Raw genomic sequence first — 14,817 nt, 5'->3', positions numbered from 1 at the left:
TTCCATGAGTTGGGGTCCAGTCTAAAAGTCGTCTTGGAATGCGAGACTGCTCCATCTTCATAAGATGTCCCCACCATATCAAACGCTTATTGCTAACAGTGAAGAGACTGCTGGTTGGTTTGTTTTCTCCCTGACTTCTATGTTTGTGATTCTGTCCTCCCACTCAATGCCAAGGATGCATCGCAAACATTTCTGGTCAAAGGCGTCAATTCTCCTCTCTTGACCTATTGTGAGAGACCAGGTCTCAGCAACAATTTAAAGGGTGGAAATGACACAAGAGTTGTAAACACATACTTTCTGCCGAAGAGAGATTTTCTGCTGTTTCCAGATATTATCCAAGTCCTTGCAGGCAGCCCCTGCTTTACCAATCCTTACATTTATTTTCATTTCTACTTTGCCATCTCCTGAAATGTAGCTACCGAGGTACTGGAAGTTCGAGACAATGTCAAGCTGCTCTTCATCCAATGAGACTAATGTTAACAGGCTGTTAGCAACAGGCATCACTTTAGTTTTGGATTTGTTTACATTCAACCCCACTTGTGTACCATATGTGTTCACTCTGCGTGTTGATGTTTGGAGTCCCTGAGTGTTAATCATCGTCTAAGAGTGCGATGTAATCAGCAAAATCTAGGTCGCTGAGCATATCTGCAGGATAGCGGCTACTCCTTCTGGGTGTGAGAGTAAGTCCTGTGTTTGGTTTATTTAGGGATTACTTCAGGATACAGTCAATCAATATGTTAAACAGTAAGGGTGACCATACGCATCCCTGTCGCACTCCTGACTTGATTTGGAAGAAGTCTGTGCGAATTGGCCTTCAACCCTTACACAGCATGATGTACCAGAATACATGTTCTTCATTATGTCAACTATCTTCTGGGGTATGCCATAACTCCTGACTATGCCCCACAGTGATTCTCTGTGGACTGTGTCAAATGCAGCCTTGAAGTCAATAAACTTCATAACACATGGCAACTGATTCAGGAGACATTTTTCAACAATCTGGCGCAATGACAATATCTGGTCAGCACATGATCTTCCAGGTCGAAAGCCTGCCTGGTTCTTACGCAGCTTTTTGTCGGTGGCATCACGTACACGTACCAGAATAACTGTACAGAACACTTTGCTGGCTATAGAACGTAGAGTTATCCCTCTGTTGTTGTTACAGTAGGTTGTGTCTCCCTTCTTCCGCAATGGAAATATTTAACCCATTCTCCAATCCCGGGGAGGCTCTTCAGTGTTCCAGATTTGCAGCACTACCATAAGTAGCAACTGGAGTATGACAGGGCCCCCACCACGGAGAATGTCTGCTGTGGTATTATCCAAACCAGGTGATTTCCCTCGCTTGAGTCGATTTGTAGCTTCTGTCACTTCCTCAAGTGAGGGCTGGTTCATATCGACCTCAAGCTCTTCTGGTGGACTAGAGTAGTCGTCAAAAGGTTTGTCTGGGGGTCCCACTTAACAGTTCGCTAAAGTATTCCATCTACCTGTTTCTTCTATCTTCTTCATCTGATATCAGTTTCTTGATATTTTCTTCCGGAATCTGTATACTTCTTTTTGATTTCCCTTTGCTGCTGCTGCTTCCAGCAGTGATGCTTGAACATCCATCCAATCTGATTTATCTTTGTTGAAGCTATTTCGGACTTCCTTGTCTAAAATCTTGTACTTGTATTTTTTCCCCTCACTTGTAGGATCCTGTTCTTTTTCCAGCAGGGCTTGCCTCCGTTCTTCTACAAGTTCCAGAGATTTTCCAGATACCGACTCATCTACTTTTGACTTTTCCAAGATTTATCTACAGACTCCTCAGCACCAAGGTCTGCTAGGGCTTTGAAACGGTTGCTCAGTTTCAAACTAAACTCTTCCTTGACTTTAGGTATTCGAAGGAGGTGGTCTGCAAATATTCTTATTTCTGGTGGTCTCTTTATCTTGGCAAGACTAGTCCTGACCTTGCTGATAACAAGCTTGTGATCGCTGTAGATGTCGGCACCATTATATGATCTTACATCTTGTAGTGAACGCCTCCATTTTCCTCTGATGATGATGTGGTCAATCTGATTGAGTGTGGTCCCATTGGGTGATTTCCATGTCGTGGTGTTGATCCTTCTGTGTGGAAAAAGTGTCCCTCCTATGACCAGGTTGTGTGTGGTACACAACTCTAGCAGTCTCGTTTCATTATTGTTCGCACTTGATCCAGCACCATGCCGTCCGATAACCCTAAGACACTGGTCTGCTGCAGTTCCTTCCTTCGCATTGAGGTCTCCAATTATTGTACATACATCATGTGAAGGCACTTTGGCCAGAACCGCATCAAGTTTGTTTTCTTCATCTGTGGCTTCTTCTGTAGGTGCATAAGCTACAATTATTGATAATTTTGCATGACGTGAGAAGAAACGAACATTGAGTAGTCGCTCATCAATAAATTCATATTCGATCAGTGCTTTTGAGGCTCTTTGTGACAGAACAAGTCCTACACCTCCTGTGTGCATGTTATCTGTGCGTCCTGACAGGATGATGTCCCATCCCTGCTCTTTGATTCTCTGTTGACCTAGCATTCTAGTTTCCTGTATGCCAGCTATGTCGATATTGTAGTTTTCCAGCATTGCTACCAGCTCACTCATCTTCCCCAGTTTGTTCAGTGTACGAACATTCCATGTTGCAATTCTACAGAGTGTGTTAATAGAGTTAAGATCTGTTAGTATTGAGGACATCGCTCTGGCCATTGTCAAGCCATGAGCTTCCTGGGTAAGGCTTTGACTGGTGACTGTCATACTTGCTCCGACAATTGGTAACATTGCTACTAATCAGGAGTCCAATGTCTGCATCTATTTCAGGCAAGCTGATGTCATTAAGGTGGTCCCACCTGGAGATGTCGTCAGTCTTTGGGATACGGTGCTGGGAAACTGGAATTGTGTCTTTTGTGTATGTGACAGGAAGATCAATTTCATTCTTCATTTGTAAGTCGCTGACCTTAAGCCCACCGATGAGATATGTCTTCATGGAGTAGGGCTTACCAATGGTGTCTAATGTAATGGACTTACATGGACCACTTGCTCCCAACTGTCGTGCTACGGTGCTTCCAGGATCCATGAACGCGTACGTTTGTACAGCCTTATACCATCTCTCAGGAGGACTTTAACAGGTACAATTGCCATGGTGCATTGACCTTGCTGACCGGCCCTCGTATTACCACCTGCATGCTTTGCACAGTTTGAACACTGCCCACTGCTGCCATCTTAATTAGGCTTTGACTCAGGCTTAGGAACTCTGTTCTCATCGTAAAGACAGGTTGGATGTCGACGTTTGCAAATGTCACAAGTGGATCTATGGCGAAACTCCTTACTCTGGTGACCACGCTTGAGACATCCGTAACATAGACCTTTGGATTTTGCAAACTCTGTTCTTTCAGACAGAGGCAAACTGGACAGACGCTTGCACTTGTCAGTAGGATGGCCTGTGTCAGTGCAATATATGCACACTGTCTTCATTTCACTGCCAAACTTTACTGCTGTCGACCTGTTGTCTCCTTCTCTGTTACGCCATGTCTGCTCGGATTGGCCACTTGAAACCTCGGTTGCAAAGCTGCCCCTTGAACGATTGGTGTTTGGTGACGACCTTTGCCCCTCTGCCTTTCACATCTTCGCTCAGTGCCTCTCTGCCGTAGATGGGATCCATCACCTTCTTTGCCTCCATCTTTATAATTCGAACCAGTTGGCTAAATTGGACAGTCTCGCCTTTATCTGAAGTCTGCCGAACAACATTTCTCCACCTGTTATGAAGATAGAATGGTAGTTTACCCACCAACTTCCTCAGGTTGTCAGGGTACTCGAGGACCTTTACTGCTTGAATGCATTTTACAGCATTTTCACATTCAACCAGCAGAATTAAGAAGTTATCAAGTGCCTTCGGGTTGTCCGGACGAACACATGGCCAATCGAGCGCTTTCATGATGAAGGAGTGGGCCTTGAGGTGCACGTCTCCATATCTAGAAGCAAATTTTTTTTTAGAGCTGCAGGGTATCCTTGCTCAGCAGGAAGATGGCTGAAACCTGAGACAACTTTATATGCCTCTCCAGTAGTGAACTGCTCCAAGTAGCTCATTCGTTCATCGTCATTTTCAATATGCACTGCCACTTAAGTGTTGAACTGCCGGATGAATTTCCGGCAGTCAACTGGTTCCCCACTAAATCGCTTGATCTCAGGAGTAGGCCTTTTCAGTTGTCTGACAACTGCAAGAAGAGCGTTGTCACCTGACATGCCAGTTTCACTTCGGTTGCTGTCACAGTGCCTGTCACCTTGTGCTGAAACAGAATGGTTATTATTGACATGCAATGGCACTGGTATACTATGGCATGATGAACTATTTAAACTTTGTTTACCAGGTACTTGTACACTACTACTTTGGCTATGACTCTCTGGTGCAAAACTATGAGCATTCGCATTTAGTGCGGATTGACCACTATTTGTCTGGTCTACCAAGTCTGACTAGTTATTAGGTTGAGCTACAATGGACACAGTTTCATTATTCAACTTCTTAACTGAATTTGAATCTCTAATTGAAACAGCATTTGACCGTAATTCAAAACTGTCCAAAACTCTTTCCTTGGCCTGAAAAATGTCCAGTCTGGTGGTCAAATTCAGCTCCTCTTCTTCCAACCTCAATTTCAACTTGGCCATCTCTATCTCTCGTCTCCTCTTGAGTGCCTTCATTCTTGCCTCCAAAGCTGCTTTCTCCTGTTCCGCCTTGAGTCGTGCCGATGATTCAGCGCTGGCAATGGAAGCTCTTGAGCCCCTCCCACTCATGCGTGATGTGCTTGTCAGTTTTTCGCTGTCAGTGGTGCCATGGCGTTGGCGTAGAACTCCGACATCATGCTCCTTCTGTAAGCAGACCATTTCCCAGTTGGAGTAGTACACCTTGAAGTTCTTCAGGAAGGCATCTCTACAGTCCCAACTGTTGTCCAGATACTCCCGTAATTCTTCCTTGGACAGCAAAGTACAGTACTCGCTGTTCTCTTTGAGCAAGTCCTCGTAAGTTGACATCCATTGCTTATATTCAGCGCGTACTTCACCTTGGTCATGCTTTTCGTTCATGAGAAGTTCAAGCCTTTCAGACTTTATTTGCCTGAACAGCTGTGACACGCGCTTTGCTTTCATGTCCTTTTGGTAGGCAAGTCCCTTTTCTGTGTGCATTCTTGCCCTCTATGATTCATGTAAAGCAGTATATTCACTGTCCATGTCAACTTTCTCATGGTCATGACATGTAGCTCCTCGCGTGGTAAGGTCTTCTGCCCCTTTATACATCCTGGAAGTAAACGTCAATGATGAATCTGCCAAAGATTACTGACGAAAATATGCTGTGCGCAGATCCAGAACATTTTATTGTCTTGTACAACTTCTTCTTACAGTTTTGGTAGTCGTACACATGTCAGGCTCATGTACAGGCACAGATTGACTACATAAAATGGAGAATAAAATGTTTGTGTAACCTAATTATTCTTACAGAATTAGCTCAAATTACATATCACTTACATGTACTATACACATGCACACACATGCCCAAAATTAAAGCGATGTTTATGAAAATACACAAGTAGGCCCCTTTCATGTACATGGACAGATGTGAGTCAATCGATCATAACCTAAATTCAGTGTCAGTCCAACAACTGCATTTATACTACATGAAGTTACTCCACGTTTAAAAGAATACGGAAGTCTAAATGCAAGAAGGGTTTGTGTACACCCATGTGCTTAAATAACATAATCCAAAATAACATGCGACTATGCATCCAACAAATGCGTTGATAATACAACATTTAGGCTTACAAAATAACACTAATCACTAATCACTGAATCACTGATATAAATTCTTCAAGAGTAACCAACCGTTTAACAAACCTTGGACGGATTAATGCTTTGGGCGAAGAATTACACAAGTTGCACACCCATACTTGTTTCACATGACTAGTGTGGACTTTCCATTGCTTTCGTGTAGTTAAGAAAAACCAGTGAAAAAACTCATTTTTCTCAAACTGTGAAAACTCTTTCAACCCAATTTTTTTTCTATGATTCCCTTTAGTGTTTCTCTTCATTCTGCTACAGATAAACCTAACCCAAAAATGCCTCTAAACCTGTTTTCCAGAAATGGGGAAACACTGTGTGGACGTGGGCAAGTCCACACAACGTCGGTGTTACCTACATTATGTGGACGTCTTTTGTTCGGAAGTCCACACTGCGTATGTAAGACAAGCTCACTCTATCGAGCTGAAGCCATGTTGCTTTTTTCCTTAGCTACCGTCTTCCCGGTACAGCGCCCTCACTTGGCAAAAAGAAGAAATCCATCTGAATTTGGCTGCTACACTACGTATAGGATCTTGTTGGGTTGTATGTGGAAAACCTTTATGCCATGCTGGTTCATGATGGCAACTATCGGTTGAAAAAAAGAATTCTTGTACCCTGTTTTCATGCTGCTTCATGTACTAATTTGAATCTTACGATCGTTACCTATGAGTATTCCAAAACTCGGCATCGTCGCCATTTTGGCTTCGCTTGTTATTTGGGTCCCTAACTTGAACATTCGAACTCAAGATAAGTCAATGTTTTCTTACAGAAATATCAAAGTGTATGATGCGTAAAGAAAGTGATAAATGGTTTTTTATCAAACGTTTGGAATCGCACAGAAATATCTAACGGAATGATAACATTGTGGCGGGAACCCCCGGGCCAACCTAAGTCTGTTAGGACAAGTCTGACTCCTAGTGGGGTGAAGACAACCTTCCCAAACTAAGGCTCTTCCCTAGACGAGAGATCACTCAGAGCGACCTTCAAGGCTTAGGGTGCAGGTCCGTTTCGGTGGAAATCTACAACCCGATTGTGAATGACTACCCTGTTAATTGCATAATGAACCTCTAACAGAGACACCTGAAACAGAATTGTCGGTAACCTCAATCAACATTGAGCATACTTTATTCAACAATAATCAATAAATGAACTGTAATTGGAATTAATAGGCGTGGTTGCTATATTATCTTGGAGAGATGAGCAAAGTCTACTGCACGCAGCAGCAATGCGCAACAGCATCCGGAATGCACAACAATGCACCGCAATGTCACCAATGCATCACAATGTCTACAAGGCGCCCCAGCAACAGCAATGTACAACCACACAGGCAATGTACAACAGCATAAACAATGTACAGTAGCACAAGCAATACACAGTAGTAAAGCCTTGTACCCGCTACGCATCAACCATGCAAGCCAGTCAGCAACGTACAGCTATACAGCCTTGTACTTGCTACACATCAGCCATACATGCCAGCGTAACCCCAGCACAGCTCATACGACTATGTACAATTCGCGCATAAACACTCCCCAAAATGCAGAGCACAAGTAATTCACCTCTTGCTCGCCCGCTGTCCGCAACATTAACTCCCCGTAAACACGTGAGTACACACAGCCCTCACGTGCACGGCTTTACGCGCGTACATGTACACGCACTTAGTCTATGGCGCGCTAAACCTGTGGCGCTTGGCTAACCAATCGCGTGCATGCAACAACGCACCGAGCTCCTAAGCTCCGCCCAGTCACTAAAACACGCACGCTTACATAGGCATAAAAGTGGGGCACTTCCTTTGTTCTCATGTACTAAATTTTTGCAACGTCGCACACTTATGTCAAAATGCTCTTATTTTAACCATTATAGTTAATTTCCTGAACTGAAATTAGGGTTTAATATCTCTTTTCTAAAACTCTTCTATTTGCGACAAATCAACCGTCCTTGGAAATTCCTAGTTTTTGAGTAAAATCCATTATCTATTTCGTGAAAAACTTATGGGGTACCAAAACGGTACCCCGCAAGTCGGTGGGCATTCCTTGTGGGGTACCTCCCATTGTTCCGGTACCCCACAAGGCAGTAGTTGTACACGCACAGTGATTAAGCGTGTATGATGTCACAATTAAACTGGCTCTTAGCTCACACACACTTTCCGTCAGCATATGGAGCAAAATGGCTTTTTTATTATTTGATCGGAAGTTCGTAATACTAAAAGCTATTATTATTAATGATAAAGCCGAATTTGGAAAAAAATGAGCTTTGGGAAAGGGGCAACATCTAGATTCTTCAGAAATAATAGTCAGAATCTTTTGGATGGTGAACCAGACTCGAAGCTAACACTGGCTGGCTCGTGAAATTGGTCGGCAATGGGAGCCCACGCTACATTGCTCGGTTTCGGCGAAGCACAAATCTCCAAGTTCATGGAGGAAAGTTCACATAATTGTGAACAACAAACCTTCCACATGCTCGTCGAGTGGAAACGACGAAATCCCCCAATCCTTAGCCAGATAGAAACTAGTTGAATGAAATTGGCAGAAAGGATCTTGCTCATGAGCTGCAGCAAGGTATGCACGTCTTTACTGGTTACACGGGAATCTGCATACATTTAAATGAGTTTGTCGTTACAATTGTTAGAAAATCCAAACAATAACATATGAGCGACCAGGGTTTGTTAAAGTGTACACATTATGTTGCTAAAAAGACACAAGCACACTCTAATTTGAAGGTGGTTGTATACATGTATTTTTGAACTCAAGCTAACGCGTTTCAGAGGGCGATGGAAAAGGAAGGGGCCATATCAATTAATAGGAAAATTGCTACACCAAAGACTTTATTCAAGAGGAAGCCATTTTGGTCGTGTTACCTTTATTGTATTTCATAAATTGTGAACTGTTGATTGAATGGGATGGTGCCAGACTATTTATGCATTCTAACCTCACTTTCACATTTTTTTTCTAAATGTGACTTAAAACCTTAGGGTATGTTCATAACAAATTTCAATTTATTCATCAGAGCAGACTGCTATAGGTTTTCCTGGCCAACTTCACCAAGTTTTCAATCAATTTTAACGCCTGGCTAATTCAATTTAAATTGAAATGGAAAAATCATGCAGATCGTCATTCGACATTCAAAAAGACTCATTCAATGTCACTATCCGATAGTTCTTTTGTCTTTTAGCTCCACTCGTCCCTGTAAAAGATGCATTCAAATTAAAAGTATCGCGTTGTTCATTCAATTTCGTCTGAACAGCAGTAAGGGGTTGATCGGGCATTCTTTTTTATTAATGGGCAAAAATATTTCACACTTTTTGTCAAGCATGTTTTAAGTCTTCCTGCATGTAAAATTCTGAATTATCCAAGCGTAAATCAAATCTGATGGCTTCAATCCGTAAATGCACACCTCTGTTTCTTAATTAATGGGTCCCTGCAATGAAAATTTCTCAGGAAAACATTTTGTGCAACTTTCTACTACTCTGAAATGTTGGAAAACTATAGGTTTTCCCGGCCAAATTAGCAGATTTAGCGGCCAAATTGGCAACCAATCAACCATTTTCGCACGAATTTGATTGCACGTTGAGATCAACATTCAATTACCTAAATACAACAATCAATTTCACATTAGAAGCATGCGATTTCACATCTTAATGCACAAACGAGCATCCAAATTCGCCGAGCTTTCAGCTGTGTGAGTTTGGTCATTCGAATTCACCTTTAAGCAAGCATATGTGAAAAGTAAGCATACTTTGCTATTTGAAATAGGTGCATGTCGTTCCGTCGTTTGTTAGAATAAGATGGAGTGCTTTTGTTCGAATTTGGAAATATAGAAAACCTGTCTCCCACAAGACTCTGCCACTACTCTGATCACCACGCAAACTGTTAGAAAGAAGCACTAGAAATATCAATATGCCAGCTCATGGGCGTTACATGAGAATTTCAGTTGTAGACCGTGCTTGTTTGATGCCCAAGACTTTCTTTAACTTGCTGGCAATCTTCAAGTTGGCATAAACAGATATCTACTGCCAGGTAGCAACAAGGGCGGATCCAGAACACAATTTTTGGGGGACCAAAAAATTTTGGGTCCCCCCAAAGTGGGGTTAGGGGCCTGCTTAAAGGCCCCGAAAACTTTTTGGATTCTAGATGCTCTGTCGTGCGATCTGAGGCAATTTCTGACCACTTTAACCAATGTTTTTTGAGGAGAAAGCTGGTGGTGTACTCATTGCCTGCCTTTATTGCGATGTCACATAAAAAAAAAAAAATGGTTTCGTTTTTTTTTTGGGGGGGGGCCGTGGCCCCCTTTGCCCCCCCCCCCTGGATCCGCCCTTGGGTAGCAACGTATCTGAGATCTGGCAGACGGGAAAACCTGCCCAGAGGAGGGGCAAAATCCAAGTACGTACCGTTATTTCGTTTTACCGTTTTGGATTTCCTCAAAAACAAAAACAGTAAACGAACCATTGACTGTTTTGTCGTTTTACAGTTTTTTAAAACCGTCAAACGGTATTAGTTATTCCGTTTTGTCAGTTTAGTAAAAATTCATTACAGCATAACGATAAAATATTTTACAGTTTTACACAAATAACTTTAAAAAACGGCAAAACGGTCAGTGTTGAATACAGACTTTTTTATAATATTTCAGTGTCATAGTTAACAGTCCGTGGTTCGTTTTGTGGCGATGGGCAAGGGGTGTGGAGGTGTAATTCATTGCCTGACCCTGAGCGCCCCTCCCCCATCTACAGGGATTCAGTGTTTTATAGCTCCATGATGGGGCTTAAACAGTTGCAAGCAAACGTGGCCCTGGAAACAGCTCTTGTTTTCGTTAAGGTTTTTTTCTTTTTAGCTGTTTCGGTGTACACACCGACTGTTTCGGTGTACACACCGAAACAGCTCTTGTTTTCGTTAAGATACCAGTACACTTTGGCACTTTTTTAAATCTGATTAATTTCAGACTTGGTACATACTTTGACCACCACCCACAGATGGTCCTAGAAGAAATTCGTGATCGTACCAATGCCGAGATGTGTTATAGATGAAAATTCAAGTGATGTCATCATCAAATGTCATGTGACGTCCCTTAAAGGGGTATTTTGTTCTTTATAGGCCTATATTTACAGACCCATGTGTTCGATTTGGTTATAACTTGACATGTACGTATAATGTGCTGTTATAGATGACATTTTTAGTCAAGTCACTGATTGTTCATCACGTGCACAGAGTGTTTCGAATATCCGAAACAGCTTGTGTTTCTCCACAAACATATTTCTAGTTTCTTTTTTCTTTTTAGCTGTTTCGGTGTACACACCGAAACAGCTCTTGTTTTTGTTAAGATTTTTTTTTCTTTTTCTTTTTTTCTTTTTTTCTTCTCCTTTTTCAGACTTTTTCTTTTTCTCCATAGGTTTAGCACACGTTTCTTCCACCAGTCCACTTTGGCACTTTTTAAAATCCGATGAATTTCAGACTTGGTACATACTTAGACCACCACCAACAGATGGACCTAGAAGAAATTCGTGATCGTGACGTCATCAGGTGTCAGGCTACATCACATTAAAGATGCATTTTTCTCCCATGTGTTTTGTACACGTTTTGAAACACTCCAGTTTGGCACCTTCGTAAATCTGATCGACTTTAGACTTGAAATATACTTAAAACACCACCCACGGATGGTTCTAGAAAAAAAAATCGTGATCATGACATTATCAGGTGTCAGGTAACGTCACATTAAAATGTATTTCTTCCCATAGGCTTTGTACACGTGTTAAAGCACACCACTTGGATACTTTTGTAAATCTGATCGATGTTAGACTTGGTACACATTTAGACTACTACCCACAGATGGTCCTAGAAGAAATTCGTGATCGTACCAATGCCGAGATGTGTTATAGATGAAAATTCAAGTGATGTCATCATCAAATGTCATGTGACGTCCCTTAAAGGGGTATTTTGTTCTTTATAGGCCTATATTTACAGACCCATATGTTCGATTTGGTTATAACTTGACATGTACGTATAATGTGCTGTTATAGATGACATTTTTAGTCAAGTCACTGATTGTTCATCACGTGCACAGAGTGTTTCGAATATCCGAAACAGCTTGTGTTTCTCCACAAACATATTTCTAGTTTCTTTTTTCTTTTTAGCTGTTTCGGTGTACACACCGAAACAGCTCTTGCTTTTGTTAAGATTTTTTTTTCTTTTTCTTTTTTTCTTTTTTTCTTCTCCTTTTTCAGACTTTTTCTCCATAGGTTTAGCACACGTTTCTTCCACCAGTCCACTTTGGCACTTTTTAAAATCCGATGAATTTCAGACTTGGTACATACTTAGACCACCACCAACAGATGGACCTAGAAGAAATTCGTGATCGTGACGTCATCAGGTGTCAGGCTACATCACATTAAAGATGCATTTTTCTCCCATGTGTTTTGTACACGTTTTAAAACACTCCAGTTTGGCACCTTCGTAAACTGATCGACTTTAGACTTGAAATATACTTAAAACACCACCCACGGATGGTTCTAGAAAAAAAAATCGTGATCATGACATTATCAGGTGTCAGGTAACGTCACATTAAAATGTATTTCTTCCCATAGGCTTTGTACACGTGTTAAAGCACACCACTTGGATACTTTTGTAAATCTGATCGATGTTAGACTTGGTACACATTTAGACTACTACCCACAGATGGTCCTAGAAGAAATTCGTGATCATGACGTCATGAGGTGTCAGGTTACGTCACATTAAAGATGCATTTTCCCCCATTGGTTTTGTACACGTTTTTTCTTCAAACCATACATTTTTGCACTTCTTTTGTCTGATTGACTTTACATTTGTCATACACTAAGATCAGCAGCCGAAGATGGTCCCCAATGAATTTGTAACGATGACGTCATCATGTGTCATGTGACGTGATATTAAATGTGCATTTTTTTTTCAAATCGCTATAACTTTGGAGACTTGTACAAGTCCGATTTGGGTTACAACTTGGCATGCACATTCACAGTGATGTGTTATAGATGGAAATTGAAGTGACGTCATCATCACATGTCAAGTGACGTCCCTTATTTAAAGGGGCTTTTTGTTTTTTTTATAAGCCTATATCGACAGAACTATAATGTTTGATTTGGTTGTAACTTGACATGTGCTGTTTTAGATAACATTTATAGTGACGTCACTAATTGTTCATCACGTGCACAGTGTATTTCACATATCCAAAAAGGCTTGTGTTTGTCCATGAACACATTTCTAGTTTTTTTTTTACCTTTTTCAGACTTTTTCTCCATAGGTTTTGCACACGTTTCTTCCACCAGTCCACTTTGCCACTTTTTTAAATTGACTGATTTCAGACTTGGTACATACTTAGAACGATACCCACAGATGGTCCTAGAAGAAATTCATGATCGTGACGTTATCAGGTGTCGGGTTACGTTACATTAAAGATGCATTTGTCCCCATATGTTTTGTACACGTATTAAAACACTCCACTTTGGCACCTTCGTAAATCCAATCGACCTCAGACTTGATACATACTTAGACCACCACCTGCAGATGGTCTTAGAAGAAATTTGTGATCGTGACATCTTCGGGTGTCAGGTAAAATGCATTTTTCCCCATAGGTTTTGTACACGTTTTAAAACACTCCACTTTGGCACTTTCGTAAATTCGATCAACTTTAGACTTGGTACACACTTAGATCACCACCCACAGATGGTACTAGAAGAAATTTGTGATCGTGACGTCATCAGGCGTCGGGTTACGTCACATTAAATATGCATTTTTCCCCACAGGGTTTGTACACGTTTTAAAACACTCTATTTTGGCACTTTCGTAAATCTGATCGACGTTAGACTTGGAACACACTTAGACTACCACCCATAGATGGTCCTAGAAGAAATTCGTGATCGTGACATCATCACGAATTTCTACTAGGACCATCTGTGGGTGGTGGTCTTAGTATGTATCAAGTCTGAGTTCGATCGGATTTACGAAGAGGCCAAAGTGGAGTGTTTTAAAACGTGTACAAAACATATGGGGAAAAATGCATCTTTAATGTGACGTAACCCCACACCTGATGACGTCACGGTTACGAATTTCTCCTAGGACCATCTGTGGGTGGTGGTCTAAGTATGTACCAAGTCTGAAATTGATCGGATTTAACAAAGTGGCAAAGTGGACTGGTAGAAGAAACGTGTGTTAAACCTAAGGAGAAAGAGTCTGAAAAAGGAGGAAAAAAACTAGAAATGTGTTTGTGTACAAACACAAGCTGTTTCGGATAGTTGAAATACTATAAGCACGTGATGAACAATCATTGACGTCACATTAAATGTCATCTATAACAGCACATTATACTATGTACATGTCAAGTGACAACCAAATCGAACATTTTAGTTCTGTAGATATAGACCTATAAAAGAATAAAATGCCCCTTTAAGGGACTTCACATGACATTTGTTGATGATGTCTGTTCAATTTCCATCTATAACACATCCATGTGAATATACATACCAAGTTTTAACCAAATCAGACTTGTACTTATGAAGTTATATCGATTTGAAAAAAAAATGCACATTTAATGTCACGTCACGTGACACATGATGATGTCATCGTTACGAACTCACCGGGGACCATCTTTAACTGCTGGTCTTACTAGTGTCTGACAAGTGTTAAGTCAATCAGACGTATAGAAGTGGAAAAGTGTATGGTTTGAAAAAAAATGTGTACAAAACCAATAGGGAAAAATGCATCTTTAATGTGACTTAACCTGACACCTGATGACGTCACGATCACCAATTTCTTCTTGGACCATTCGTGGGTGATGATGTAAGTGTGTAACAAGTATAAAGTCGATCGAATTTACGAAACTGCCAAAGTGGAGTGTTTTAAAACGTGTACAAACCCTATGTGGAAAAATGCATCTTTAATGTGACGTAACCTGACACCTGATGACGTCACGATGACGAATTTCTCCTTGGACCATTTGTGGGTGGTGGTCTAAGTATGTATTAAGT

At 41.3% G+C, this 14,817-nt stretch overlaps 1 protein-coding gene across 1 annotated transcript; it reads right to left on the bottom strand.

Moving 5' to 3' along the window:
* Positions 1 to 1,763: 1,763 nt before the first annotated feature.
* Positions 1,764 to 2,615, bottom strand: LOC119735170 (craniofacial development protein 2-like). The gene has a single exon (XM_038208875.1). The coding sequence runs from the start codon at positions 2,613 to 2,615 to the stop codon at positions 1,764 to 1,766; it is 852 nt and encodes a 283-aa protein (XP_038064803.1).
* Between the last annotated feature and the right edge of the window lie 12,202 nt (positions 2,616 to 14,817).

This window comes from Patiria miniata, unplaced genomic scaffold (assembly GCF_015706575.1).
Source record: "Patiria miniata isolate m_02_andy unplaced genomic scaffold, ASM1570657v1 HiC_scaffold_29, whole genome shotgun sequence".
Lineage (NCBI taxonomy): Eukaryota > Metazoa > Echinodermata > Asteroidea > Valvatida > Asterinidae > Patiria > Patiria miniata.
This window is presented reverse-complemented; position numbering and strand designations above follow the sequence as displayed.